Here is a 14,620-nt window from a genome sequence, read left to right as displayed (position 1 = left end):
GGTCTCCTGAATTGCAGGCAGATTCTTTACTGTCTGAGCCACCAGGGAAGCCCAAAAGCTCTCCTGCTGCTAAGTCGCTTAAGTCGTGTCAGACTCTGTGTGACTCCATAGACGGCAGCCCTCCAGGCTCTCCCGTCCCTGGGATTCTCCAGGCAAGAACACTGGAGTGGGGTGCCATTTCCTTCTCCAGTGCATGAGAGTGAAAAGTGAAAGTGAAGTCACTCAGTTGTGTCCAACTCTTAGCCACCCCATGGACTGCAGCCTACCAGGCTCCTCCATCCATGGGATTTTCCAGGCAAGAGTACTGGAGTGCGGTGCCACTGCCTTCTCCGAAGCTCTCCTAGTGTGGTACATTTCCAGTGAGAATGATGATATGTACACATATTCTAGTCAACTCATGTTTTGGTTGTTTAACTAAGTGTAAAGAATTTGAAAGCAAGATAAACTATCACAGTGACATTCCAGCTTCTTTTAGAGGTCATTCCGTTATACCTGCTGTTTACAAAAGGCAAAGGGAATTATTTTGGTGGTGGGAGAGGGGCAGGTAAGTCCTCCAGATCTACTCTTTACAAAAGCAGGACAAAGTATTTTCTTTAAATTCCTGAGAACTTAAGCTTATTTTAGTTTGGAAACTAAGGATGAACATTTACCTTAATACTTATAAGGTTAGCAAAAATAAAGCAAATCTGCCTTAAATACAAAATAGCCTCAGTCAGAAATTTGAAAAAAGGGCCCACTTACAGAAGTTCATATTAGTTAATTTTCACTTTAGTAGAAACTTCTATTCAATTGGCAAACTGCAATTAAGATTTGAAGCTTAATAGTAGTAAAATACTAACATGAGTATTATTAATATGGTCGTTACTGCATTCTGTAGGAGAGAGACTAACTTACTATTATTTTTTTATGAAAAAGCTTATGATTGTATGCTAAAATTTCATAAACAGATCCTCTAGTCAATAAAGTTCTACTACATGAAGCAGATCATATGTAAAGAGAAACCCAGCTTAATGTTTCAAAAGGATGGTATTAAACCCATCTGGTAGGAATGGCCAGCCCTGTGCCCCAGTTCCAGTTCTGCCACTTACTGTGTGACCTTGGGCAATGGGCGTCATCTGTCGATGCCTCAGTGTTCTCATCTGTAAAATAGGCGTAATAATATAGAAACATCATGACAATTAAGTAAAATAAGATTGTGCTTCAAATGGGTTATGGGTGTATCCGACACTACTTCCCTTCTCACTCCAGATGCCAGGTGTTACTAACGCCCATACATCAAAATGTGACTATTTGGAGATACTGCCTTTAATGAAGTAACCAGGGTAAAATGTGGTCACCAGGGTAAGCCCTAATCCTATATGAGTAGTGTCATTATAAGGCGATTAGGATAAAAACACAGGAGAGGAAGAGCATGTGAAGACACAAGGAGGAAAAGATGGCAAGGAGGCCTCAGAAGACACCAGTCCTCACCAGTCCAACACCTTCATACTAGACTTGCAGCCTCCGGAACTGTGAGAAAATAAATTTGTCATTTAGTCCACTCAGTTTGTAGTATTTGTTATAGCAGCCCTACCTAGCAAACTAATATGCCAATCATGGCCAGAGATGCCTGGAGTCCTCTAACTGAAGGATACCATATGAGACCTTCTGTGCACCCTGATATAGAAAAGGTTTCAGAGGTCCTAAGATATAGACCTGAAACACCTGGCTTTGCTCAAGGCCTACAGTAAAGATTCAACAAGGCAGATATTGTTATTACTCCAGCTTATGAAAACCTAGGTGTAAGCATCTATAATGAGACTCTCATATCCCTCAGCATCATGTGACCAGTTGCTCACATTCACAGCATAAGAACCAGATGCAGAAAAATACACAGATGAGAGACAGAAAGAGGAGTTTCAGGAAACACACAGGCCAAGCTCAAGGACAGCTCATTTTGATGGCAAGAGCTCAAGTCTTCCCAAGGCTAGCCTTCTACCGAGAGAAAACCAAAGATTTCATCTGCAAAAGTGATAAGGTCGTTTCAGCAGTCTGGAAGCATAATTTTCTGCTGTAGTTCTATAGTGTTAGTCACTCAGTCATGTCCAACTCTTTGTGACCCCACTGACTGTAGCCCACCAGGCTCCTCTGTCTGTGGAATTCTCTAGGCAAGAAGACTGGCCTGCCATGCCCTCTTTCAGGGGATCTTCCCGACCCAGGGATCGAACCCGGGTCTTCTGTATTGCAGGCAGATTCTTCACTGTCTGAGCCACCAGGGAAGACTTACTTGGCTTCTACTAGTACTACTTCTCAACTAGTCCCTAAGAACTGCAATTTGTTAAAACAATTGTTTCAACTGCACAAGCTTAATACAAACTAAGTTGTGAAACAATGAGCCAACAACTTCTCAAAGGCAATAGAAACATTTTTCTGTCCATGTCATTTCCTTTGGGTGCAGTCACTGAATTTTAAAATCAGGATTTCAGGGACTTTCCTGGTGGTCCAGTGGCTTAGACTCCATATTCCCACTGCAAGGGGAGAGAGTTTCAAGGGGGGAAGAGTTCAATCTCTGATTGGGGAACTAAGATCCTGTGTGCCCACACCTGGGCTGACAAAATAAAGCAAACAATGAAACCTTAAAATTAAGGATTTAATTCAAAGGGACAGAATGTGTATTTAGGACATAGAAGAGAGACTTGATTTATAAAGCTTTCCTTTTCTCACTTCCCTTTGACAGCTGGTCAAATAACCCAGAATCTTCCGAAAGAGATTTTTATTGCTGAGCCCGGCTCTCATGCTAGAGACGGGTAACATGTGCTCCAGGAGCCACAAGCTAACATGTGGCTACCAAGCGCTCACAATGCAGCTACTGTGACTGAGGAACTAGGTTTTATTTTTAATTAATTCTAATACAAATTTTAAAACACACTTGTTTCAGTTATTGGGGAAAAACCTGTATCTGTAACCTAGATATGTGAACCTAGGTTTTCAAGTGTAAACTGTATGAACCCTAAAGACAGATCAAGTGTGTCATGAACATTAGCATCCAAACTGAGTGTGCAGTCCCCATATAAAATACACACCAGATTTTGAAGACATAGTATGAAAAAAAGAATTTGTCAAGTATGATTACATTTTAATATTTCATATTTACATGCTGCAAAGCTTGGCACATGTTAAGATTAAATAGCGATTTTATTAAAATTAATCTCATCTTTCATGTTTTTAATGTGGCTACTAGAAAATTTTAAATTATACATGTGGCTCACACTATATTTCTCTTAGAGTACAGGCAGACTGTCATAAAGCTAGTTAAACTTCACTCTGAAATAGTCATATGATCATGATCATACTTCCTGAATAATTAATAACTATCCAGCTACCCAGAATGAGTAGTTAAACATTTATCTGCTTTAATATCACATATCTCCAGGAGAAAAAGATGTGGGCCAGTAGGCTTTGAAAAGCTGGTAAAGACAATGCATTTTAACAATAAGGTTAAGGTAAATAGTTTAAATGACTAAGTCAAGAATCTGAAATGATATTTAGGACATAACTGTATTTATAAAAATTGTTTCCAGTCAGGCCTGATTTAGCATAATTTGGCTGATACATTTAAGATAAATCATTGAAGAATTTTTTGAATTACATACAATAGAACAACTATAGTTTGGTAGACATGTTAGAAAAATACTTTCATCTTCTCTCAACCTGAACAATTCTAAATTTTTTCCAAAAACTTATTTGACTCGGGTGGAAATCAAAGATCTCTAAACCAAAGAAGTGACTGATGTGAAGATCCTGTTAATTTTAGTGGCGATTACTGCTACTCTCAATCAACACTGTTAATTTACATGCACTACTGCTGCTGACTCAGTCCTGTCTGACTCTGTGCACCCCATAGATGGCAGCCCACCAGGCTCCTCCGTGCCCACCTTCTTTTCTCAATAACCTGCTATCAGTTTACTTGAGAGAAAGTGGTCAAAGTACTCAATAAAATAGGCTGGGCTGGAAAACTTGACAAAAACATAATTTAACCTTCTGACGATTATTTGAAATCACACTATTATAGACAATGCTGGCTTACTAAGACGCTGAGGCTCAAAAGTATTTTTAAAATTAAATTTACTTTAAAAAATTATGTGTCTATTTTGTGAGATTTAACCTACTTTGTGATAAAAATAGGTTATACTAAGTTCCTATCAAAAAACTTACCAGACACAATACACAGATCAACATTTTTAGAGATCAATTAGAATCCAGTATATTTAACACAAATTACACTGAATTTTACACTCCAGGATAATTAAGAAAGAATTTATCTTCATCATGGAGATTAATATCAATGCTGACAAAAAGTTCAGAATTTGGGATGAACATCTTGTCCAATTTCACACCTTAATTACACTTTTAAATTTCCAACAACCTGCTTTTAAAAACCTCGTCAATCTATGCTTTTCAGAAAAGCTGAATTCAGAATTTAAAAGACGATCCTATCCTTTTGGCTTTCCTCCTTTGTAAATTTCAAGTTAAAATAGACACTTAGTTTCTATGTCTTTGAATCTATCTTAAACATGATATGATGAGCCCACTGTACATGCAAAGATTAAATTTTGAGAAGTTCCTCTATCTTAGGGGATTGGAAGTTATTAAAAGGACAGAGTCCCCAAAGTCATAATCTGTTACATTCAGCCCCAACTTGTAGTAGCAACTGTGTTGCCTAAGACAAATAAGGAAGGGGAACCAACCATTTTACCCAATTCAACATATGATTTCATTTGTTCTAAAAAATCAAATATAACTAGAAAGATCAGCAAGACCGTTATCTATGGCTGTGAATATTTAATACTCACTTAGAAAAAGTCTAACACAATGCCCTCAAAGAAAAGTTACCCAAGTCTTTAAGAGATGTAGTAAATGAAAACCACTCGTCAATACTGAAATGTTAAGTCCAAATCAACATTAGATATAAAACATGATACACACGTCCTGCTCCTTGGATGGAAAGCATTAAGCTATCGGCTAGCTTAGCAAGCTACTGCTTCCCTGTAAGAATCCATAAGTGAGCATTGCAGAAAGCCTAACTTCAAGCACACAGGCTGGTCACAGTGGGCTGATGGAGAAGAGACCAACAGAGCAGCCGAGCCTGTGAACAGGTCAGCTCTGCTCCTGGCTCAGCGACGTGGGCTGGGGCACATGGTGGGTGGCTGGCGGCGGAGCTGGCTCCTGCGTCAGCTGCAGGTGCTGAGCCGGATCTGAAGCGCTCGCTAAATGCAGCTCCCCTGTTTGCTCCTGATGGGCGTGCAGATGTTCCAAAGTCTCCTTGGAGAGTGTGATGACGTGCACTGGCTCGGTCTGTGAGGGCTCCATCTGGCTTTCAATCATATTGAGGCTCTGGATGTGTTCTGTTTGCTCCTGTTGAGCTGAAAGAATTAAGTTCTGCAGTTGCTCTGGCTGCTGTGTGAGCAGGGTGAGGTTTGCAGTCTGGTCTGCCGTCATGTTCGGGGAACTCTCTGCAGTGACGATGCTGATTCCTTGGCTAGGACCTGGCATGAAATTGATGTTATGTACGGAATCGGTTACAAGAAGCTGAATTTCCTGCTCTCCGGAGGCAGAGAGTTGATAGGGCTGTAGCTGAAGAATATTCCTGACCTCTTCAGCATTATTATTGCCAGAAATACTGCTGGCATCAGACGCATGTTTCTCTTTGCTGTGGATTTTCAAGTGAGCCTTTAAGTTGTCTAACCGAGCAAACTGTAAGTTACACTCAGGGCAGGTGAAAGGCTTTTTGCCGGTGTGTAGAATGCAGTGTCTCCTCTTGGCACTCGAGTCAGAAAAGGATTTGCCACACACGGCACAGGAATACGGCTTTTCTCCTCTGCAAGAAAATGTACATTTTATTTTTAAAACAGACTTCACTACTTCCTGACGATTTAGGGAGAAGCAGTCCAGAGGAGAGGAAAATTAACCTGACTTGGAGACTTAAGTCATTGGTTCTCTTACTAACTTAAAGACTTGGAGCAAGTATCACACCTGCCAAGGGCTTCAGTTTCTAGTCTTAAGAAAAAAAAAAATGGGGGAGGGGAAGGATGTCTAAGGATGGGGCTGCGGGGCTGAGTCAGATGTGATAACATTTTATGGTCACAGTGTGTACTTCAGATAAGAAGGTAAATATTAATACATGTCACAAAAGTTCTTTTTTTGTTTTTAGTTCTCACAGCCAATTTTTAGATTCTAGATGCCAAGCAACTATATATATGATTGATTTCAACATTAAAAATATGCTGCTGCTAAGTCACTTCAGTCATGTCTGACTCTGTGCGACCCCATAGACGGCAGCCCACCAGGCTCCCCGTCACTGGGATTCAGGCAAGAACACTGGAGTGGGTTACCATTGCCTTCTCCAATGCATGAAAGTGAAAAGTGAAAGTGAAGTTGCTCAGTCATGCCCGACTCTGTGCGACCCCATGGACTACAGCCTACCAGGCTCCTCTGTCCATGGGATTTTCCAGGCAAGAGTACTGGAGTGGGGTGCCATTGCCTTCTCCAATTAAAAATATGAGCAGCCCCTATATATTTGTGTTAGAGGAACTACTAAATCAATTCTGGAAACAAGTTATGTGAACAAAAAAATTTATTCAGAAAATATTAAGTTTAATTTAGTTTTAGGGGCTTCCTTGGTGGTCCAGTGGTTAACAATTCGCCTTGCAATGCAGGGGACATGGGTTCAATCCCTGGTCCGTGAAGATCCCGCAAGCCTCAGAGCAACCAAACCCCTGCTGCTAGAGAGTAGCTCCTGCTTGCCAAAACTAGAGAAAAGCCCTCACACAGCAACAAAGATGCAACACAGCCAAAAATAAATAAATAAATAAATATTTTAAAATTTAGTTTTGATTGAAGATTTACGTTTTAGATCATCCCCCAAGGCCAAAATCAAAATTCAACAAATGACATCAATAACTCAAACTTTTGCTGGTCAGAATCAGTTTTCCTAATTTTGCCTGCATGAGGAATTTCTTAAAGCAAAATAATAAGCTGCCCAGGAATTTCTCCTAGAGTAATAATTTTGGGGAAAGCACAACACAGGCTGGGACTTCTCTATAGTTCAGATGGTAAAGAACCGGCCTGCAATGCAGGAGACCCAGGTTCGATCCTTGGGTCAGGAAGATCCCCTAGAGAAGGAAATGGCAACCCACTCCAGTATTCTTGCCTGGAGAATCCCATGGACGGAGGAGTCTGGTGGTCTATAGGCCTTGGGAGGTCACAAAGAGTCAGACATGACCGAGTGACTAACACACACACTGTATCGGTAATGGATGTCACCCTGCTGAATGCCAGGGCTGGATGAGAACTCCATGGGAGAAAAGTATGAGGGAAACTTTACCGATGGATCCTGATGTGGGTCTGAAGAGAACTCTTTGCCGTGAAAGATTTGCCACAGATTTCACACGTAAATGGCTTCTCACCTAAAAAAACGGGAAAACGTTTGTTTTATTCTAGATAAAACAAAAAGCGAAAACCACCCCTACAGTTTCACAATATAAAAAAGAACAAAGGCAATACCACTTGAACCCTCAATAAGCGTGAATGACTAAATGCAGCACTTAGCAAGCACCTACTGTGTACCTGAGCACTGTGTCCTAAGTGTCGAGGACATAGAGAAAGAGTAAGGTGTGGTTCTTTCCCTCAAACATGTAAACACCGAAGCAAGGAGGTGAGTAATTCTGTGGAGGAAACATTTGCTCCTGTATAGTCCACCATTGGGTAACTTACAGAAAAACCCAAATGGACTTTTTTGGCCAACTCAATTTTCTGTAGTATGAAGTGAGGTTTCATTTATGAATAGTGCTCAGTAAGTATGTTTCATCTTGCTAACCTACACAGATGTGATTTCCCCACAGGATAGTGCGACCTAGGATAGTGGGCTTTCAAAGTAGTCTACTTATAAAGTTCCGACACAATCCACAATATGCACAGCCTGAGGAAGGGATTCTGAATATTTCAGTTCTTGCTCTCCTGAAAACACGAAATACACTAGCAAGAAAGGGTGAGATGGACTTTTACCCGTGTGTGTTCGCAGATGTTTCTTTAGCTGAGACACATCCATGAATTTGCGGTGGCAGTCGTTGCATTCCGGTAATGAGTGGCCTTGTCGCAACAATAAAAAAAGTGTCAGTGCATATATGCTGTCCCTGCATTTCTTCAGTGATTTGTGTTAAAGCACTTCCCTGAAAAATAATCACTTTAAATATGGTACTTTAATACAACAACAATTTTTAAATTTTGGTAACAGTTAATATTTTCCTATGCATCTCAACTCACTGCTTCCCAAACAAAGGTGGGACCCTTTCCATCTCCCTAAGTGTAAATCCCCTTTATCTCTCAAAGCACTGGTGCGACTGTGGCCAACTGATCTCAAATGATGCTCCCAATCTCCTCTTCATTTTTCATCAGTTGACAGGAAAGAAAAAAAGGACAATGGGTAGGGCCAGGCTGGAGAAAGATTGGATTGACAGCTATGGGGTGGTGACACCTCTGTCCAGACACAACTAACAACCAATCAACTGGCGCCCTTTTAGCCAAGTGGCGTCCTGAATGGTACCAATTCTGTAGCGTTTCTGTGTGTGGCACAGAAACTGTAATATAAAAATTCAATATAAATTGCAAGGTGGTAAGAGTAACCCAAGGACACCTAATTTAGATTGCTTCCCTAAAAACTCACTTATCTTTTACAACATGAACCTATTGATTCAGAAACAATTTGTATTTGCATTTCTCCCCCACCAACCCAAATTTTCTCTCACTTTATTGTACCTGTATGAACTCGGTAATGGCTCTTTAGTTGTCTTTTCTGGCTGAAATATTTTCCACACTGATCACAGGTAAAAGACTTCTGTCCTGCCAAATAAAAAACAAAACATGCAAAAAACTATAAACAACTAGAATGCTCACTAATAAAGTAATTAAGTATCACAGTGGGCCCAGGTCCCCATTTTCTACAAATAACACAAGTGACTTGTCTACAAACCCAAATGTCTTCAGAGTCATCAATGTGCGAAGGCATGTAAGGCAATAGGGAGTGGTAGAGACTAGGGGAGCGCTAAAGAATTCAAGTTCCCCCCAACATTGTCCAAAGTAAAATAATTCTGAAGTCTGGTGTTTAAACACATTCTGATTATACACTCAACTTTCAGCAGCCAGTTTACAAATGCTAGTTTAAGGCTCAAGGCTGGGCAGAACTCTAAACTACACTCTGAAAGTGAAAGTTAAGTTGCTCAGTTGTGTCCGACTCTTTGCGACCACATGGACTGTAGCCCACCAGGATCCTCCGTCCATGGGATTCTCCAGGTAAGAATACTGGAGTGGGTTGCCATTTCCTTCTCCAGGGGATCTTCCCGACCCAGGGATCGAACCCAGGTCTCCCGCATTGGAGGCAGACGCTTTAACCTCTGAGCCACCACTCTGAGAGATACACAATTCTGTCTTTAAATGAACCCACATGGGGAATGACCTGAGACTGAGAAAAGGCCATTTAGAGCATGGTAATGCCCACCCCAGGAGCAAGCACCCAGTGGCAGCAGGCTCCCAAGCGCAGGCCCGTACCTGAGTGCAGGCTCATGTGCTCCAGCAGCGAGTGCTTGGTGGTGAGAGCCTTGCTGCACACCGTGCAGGTGTATGGCCGCTCGCCTGTGTGCATCCGGGTGTGGACCTGCAGGGAGTGCTTCTGGGCAAAGCCTTTTCCACACTCACTACATTTGAAAGGTCGCTCCCCTGGAAGAAGAGCCCCAGAAACATGGTGTGAGCAAGAATCTGCACATCTCTTTGTTCCCTCCCAAATGAAAATCACAATTAGCAGGAGAGACAACATCAGCAATAACATTTTGCAAGTGGGAGCAGACAAGTGTGATGCCAGCGGCGAGGAGCACGGATACACAACCTAACTGAAGACAGCCTTTGTGAGGTCAGGAGCTGGTGGCATCTGTTATCTCTGAAAATGGGGGTGAGGAAGAAATAAATGACAGTCTGTTTCAAAGGGAGTTAGGTCCCCCAACCCCCACCCCCACCCCCACACACAGATCCAGTCTCCATGCAACCAGGAGACTGGCCTTCTCCCCAGTGGAAGATGGAGACTGTTCTTGAAGAGGGTAAATCAGACAAAGGATCTCCAGACTAGAGGTCTCTGGGTTAGAGGTCACCCAGAGCAGTGGAATAGGACTACCATGGGGACAAGGAGTCAGAGTTTACACCTGGGATGATGAGACTACCCCCAAAACTTCTGCCTCCTCCTGCACCGGACACTGGCAGCCAGGCCTACGGCTCCAGGTGGGCGCTGGAGCTTCTTTTCCTGGAATACAAAGGACCCGCAGTAGAAGAACTGAGGACCTGATGCCAGGTATCAGCCAGGATGTCTACAGGCCCTCTCCACACCTGCAGAGCTGCAAGTAGCTATGAGCAGACCATTCTTGCATATAATTAAAAGAGTTTAAAAAAACACACAAACCACCAGACACAGTAGAAATAGATAACAAAACAGAGAAGAGAAAAAGCAACCTGCAGAAAACAGACACTTCCCAGAGTAAAGAAAACATTTAAAAATAACAAATAAGTAAAAGTTATTAAGAGGCTCATAGAAGCAAGACGTTATACTGTGAAACAAAAAGAGGATTCTACTTAAAAACAAACAAACAAAGAATTTCGAAGAGTTCCCAGAAGTACAAAAAAAAAAGTAGAAAAATAAAAGTTGAAAGATAAAGTAGAAATGTCCCAGAAAGTAGAGCAAAAAGTAATGGAAAATAGGAGAGAAAAGATAAAGTTAGACGATGAGTCCAGGAGATTCAACATCCAAATAGGCGGAGTTCCAGAGAGAGCAAGGATTACATTCAGGAAATTTTTCTGGAACTAAAAGATGAGTTTCCATACTGTATGGATCTACTGGTATCCACTCAAATGGGAGAAGAGCCCCACACTAAAGTGATTTAATGTATAACTGCAGGACACCTTGAGGGAAAGGGAAGAGCCTACACGTTGTTTTCCTTAAAATCTTATAGAACTATTTAACTCTTTAGCCTCTGTCACAGACAAGCAAATATTTCTTAAGTGTCTATTTTGCTCAAAGAACCAACTTCAGGGTTCTCAGGCTTTTTGTGCTTAAAATCTTCAGGGAGCTTTTAAAAACACCACCGCTCAATAAAACCAGCTCTGGGGCTGGGACCCAGGCCCTAGTGGTGTTAGAAGCTCCCTGGGAGACTGTCGTTCTGTCCGTGGGGACCCTAGCCTGTCTTTCCCCCTGCCCGTCGGGGAGGGTGAGGAAGGCAGGGGTTGGGTGTGGCCTCTGGCCCCGACCTTCGGTCTCCTGTTCCCTGCCTTGGGGCATCAGTGGGGCCAGGTTGAGAACCACAGTGCTGGATGCTGCTGGGTCTTAAGGCAGCAGGTTGCTTGATGACAAGAAGTCTCAAGTACCAGACTCTATACTTAATGCTTACAACTAGGCTGAAGGGTATATAACTACTGCCTGATCAAAAGCAGACTGAGGTAGGTACATAAGAGACAGCTCAAAGGAGGAAGGGATTTCTGCCTAGGGCTGCACTGTCCAACATAGTGGCTATTTAATTAAAATATTCAGATCCTTAGTCACAGTCCCCACATGTCAAGCACTCAAAATACACCTGGGGCTACTGCTACTGCTAAGTCACTTCAGTCGTGTCCAACTCTGTGCGACCCCATAGATGGCAGCCCACCAGGCTCCCCCATCCCTGGGATTCTCCAGGCAAGAACACTGGAGTGGGTTGCCGTTTCCTTCTCCAATGCATGAAAGTGAGAGGTCACCAAAAACAACAGCACAGATACAGAACATTTCCATCCTCACAAAAGGGTCTATTGGCCAGCCTTGGGCTAGAGGGATCAAAAAGCAAACAACATTTACAGACAGATGGCTGAGTGAGAGAACTGTCCAGACATATCCGAGCAAAAACACAACTGTGGTCAACATGAGGAAGCTTCAAGAATCATAAAGCAGGTTAATTTTGGCTAGCGCTTAATTCTTGAACATTCAAGCCTTGAAGCAACAACTTCAGGTAAGAAGAGAGGTTCTGGAATCAGGTTCCTTGTGTTCACATCCCACCTCTGTCACTACATGGATGCCCTGGGCAAGTACTTTAAGCTTTCTACAACCTAGTCTCTTCAACTGTACAATTGGGATAACGTTTCGTATTTCACCAGACAGTTTGGAGAATTCAAACACATACTTTGTTACAATGCCCATCATATAGATGTTGCACAATAAATGAAAGCTGTTATTACTGTTACTTCTCCAAAACACATTCCAATAAGCTGCAAAAGCATAATTACCTGTGTGGCTTCTCTGGTGGATTGCTAAAAAGTGATTGTACTTAAAAACTTTGCCGCAGTCTTTACAACGGGCCTCAGGCCCACCGGGGCGCTTTCTCCGTCCACAGACCCTCTTGGCTGAAACCTGGTCATCTTCATCCCCTACAAGTTTGTAATCTTTCAGTTTGACAGACCTCCGAATCCTCCGCTTGCTGCACCGACTCTGGCTGTCCTGCCCAGAGTCCTGGGTCTTGGGATCACAGTTCTCATCTTTCTCAACTGGCATCTCCTCCCCTCTAGCTTGCTCACAAGTCGGCTCAGATTCTTCCAGTTCTTTTGCTGGAATCTGTTCATTCAGTACACCACTGTCTCCCTCTTTAACCACAAAGTTCTGTCTGTTTTGAACGGAATTGTTCACTCTCAGTTGTATTTCTTCCTCTGCTGCCAGTTCTGACTTTCCTTCCTGTAAACTGTTGACTTTCCTTGGTCTTCCCCGTTTTCGCTTCGGATGATCACTTTTCTTATTAGAAATAACCACCACTGGAGCACCAGCTGTGTTCAAAGTCGGTGGCTTTGGGGAACTATGATTATTTTGAAAGTCCGTGTAAGCCTTTACCAGGTCATAGACTTTTAAGAACTGGGCCGTAGCCAGGATCTGTTCTGTACTTTTCTCACTGGCCTGCAGACAGCCAGTGTAGATAAATTCTAGTAGGATACCAAATGTGTCCGCAACCATGCCTTCTAGCATATAAATGGACTGGCCAATCTCCCCCTCTTCAGCAAACATCATTGAGAAGTATTCACTACTGGCAGCAAGCAAGGCTTTGTGGGCCCGGAAATGCACATTCTCCACGATTAAAGTAATGTCACAGAGAAAGCCTTTCTTTCTCTGATCCTCAAAACTGGCCAGGACAGTGTCACTGTGTGTGTCTGAGTGTACAACCAGCTGCCCAGAAGGCTCTGATGATGTTTGTGCCATTTTCTTTAGAAGCTCAAGAAGGATTAAGCCTGAAATAAGAAAGTAATGTTTAAAAGGGAGACATTCTCTAGCAAGATTAATCCCAGCCCAAAGGAACTATTCACTTTTGTTAGCTCTTTTTTTTTTACCACTTTTAAAAGATTATGTAAAAACTTTGGGGTTCTTATTCCTATTGTACCATTATCCAGCTGGGGTGAACTTCCGACGTCCACGTGACCTCTCGGGGTCTGTTTTCTGGTCTGTAAAATGAAGGAATTGGGATCTACTATCTCTAAAGTCCTTCACTGCGCTAACTTTCCACAGTTGCACAAACACGAGAATGAAAACTACGGTGCCTCGATTTCACATATTAGGAGCCATTTTGTCTGTGAAACAAAAATGGAAAGGGAGAAGAAAACGCACAGGTACGATGTAAATTTGGAGGTGGCTGCAATGGACAATAACGTAAGGCGCATTGGCCCTCACTTTGGAAAGGCGGCACAGACTGCCCAGCCTGGCGGACGACCGCGCGCGGCGCAAGGCGCCTGGCTGGCGATTCCCCGGAGCCCACCCAGCGGGAAGCCGGCCGCGAGGGAGGCCCCCCACCGCCAAGCCTGGACCCCTGGGGACCGACAGGGGAGCGGCGGCTGGAGAGGAGTCGATACGCGCACGGGTGCAGCGCCCACCGACAGAGGGTTGGTGGCAGACCTACCTATCTGGACGCCCGGCAGGGTCCGGATCGCCGCCCGCCCCCCTGGCTGCCTGGCGGGCACGCCAGCGCCGGGCCCGCCCAGGCTCCCAGCTCCGCCCGGCCAGCAGCTGGCGTCCCTGCGCCGCCGCCGTAGTCGCAGCCAACCCGGAAGCTCCGGCGCGGGACTCTGCTGCGCGCATGCCGGACCACGTGATCCAAGGAGGTGCCAGGGGGCGGGGCGGGGCGGGGCCTGCTATCCCTGGAGGCGCTGCAGGGACAGTCCCGGCAGAGCGTGTGTCTGGTGTGAGTGCGGATCAACGGGCGGTAATGGTGTCGTCACTCTGCAATTAGGGAAGTTTTATATTCTGTTAGCTGCTCACTGACACCTTCGTCAGTTTTGTCTTTTCCGCTTTTTGAATGCTGAAGCTGGCTTTCAGGTCTCGAATGTATGAGGAATGAATGAAAACGCCTTTACATTCACCGTTATCACCGTGATCATCAGCATCAACATCCAATACCTTAGTCCAAGGGAATGAAGAGAACGCTGCAGTCAAACAGATCTGGGTGCTGAGTGAACTTGATCAAGTTATCTGTACTTATCCTCTCAACCTTCTTTACCTTACTTGTAAAATGGAGAAGCTGACACCAGCGCCAACACTGGGTGG

General features: G+C 43.6%; 1 protein-coding gene across 4 annotated transcripts; it reads right to left on the bottom strand.

Moving 5' to 3' along the window:
- Positions 1-3,094: 3,094 nt before the first annotated feature.
- On the bottom strand, positions 3,095-14,166 carry ZBTB24 (zinc finger and BTB domain containing 24). Of its 4 annotated transcripts, none has more exons than XR_011258573.1 (7): positions 13,977-14,138; positions 12,328-13,314; positions 9,583-9,750; positions 8,794-8,877; positions 8,044-8,207; positions 7,364-7,445; positions 3,095-5,857 (listed from the first exon to the last, which is right to left on the bottom strand). XR_011258573.1 is itself a non-coding variant. In XM_069598147.1 (7 exons), exons 2-7 carry the CDS (start codon positions 13,283-13,285, stop codon positions 5,137-5,139), a joined length of 2,097 nt encoding a protein of 698 aa, XP_069454248.1. In that variant the 5' UTR covers positions 13,286-13,314; positions 13,977-14,166; the 3' UTR covers positions 3,095-5,136. The 4 variants fall into 4 exon arrangements, 1 of the variants encoding a protein (XP_069454248.1); XR_011258574.1 differs by having other exon boundaries at positions 8,794-8,872; positions 13,977-14,122; XR_011258575.1 differs by having other exon boundaries at positions 8,044-8,127; positions 8,794-8,872; positions 13,977-14,108.
- Positions 14,167-14,620: the final 454 nt, after the last annotated feature.

Source organism: Ovis canadensis, chromosome 8 (assembly GCF_042477335.2).
Source record: "Ovis canadensis isolate MfBH-ARS-UI-01 breed Bighorn chromosome 8, ARS-UI_OviCan_v2, whole genome shotgun sequence".
Lineage (NCBI taxonomy): Eukaryota > Metazoa > Chordata > Mammalia > Artiodactyla > Bovidae > Ovis > Ovis canadensis.
Note: the sequence above shows the minus strand (reverse complement) of the source record. Positions and strands in the feature narration are given on the sequence as shown.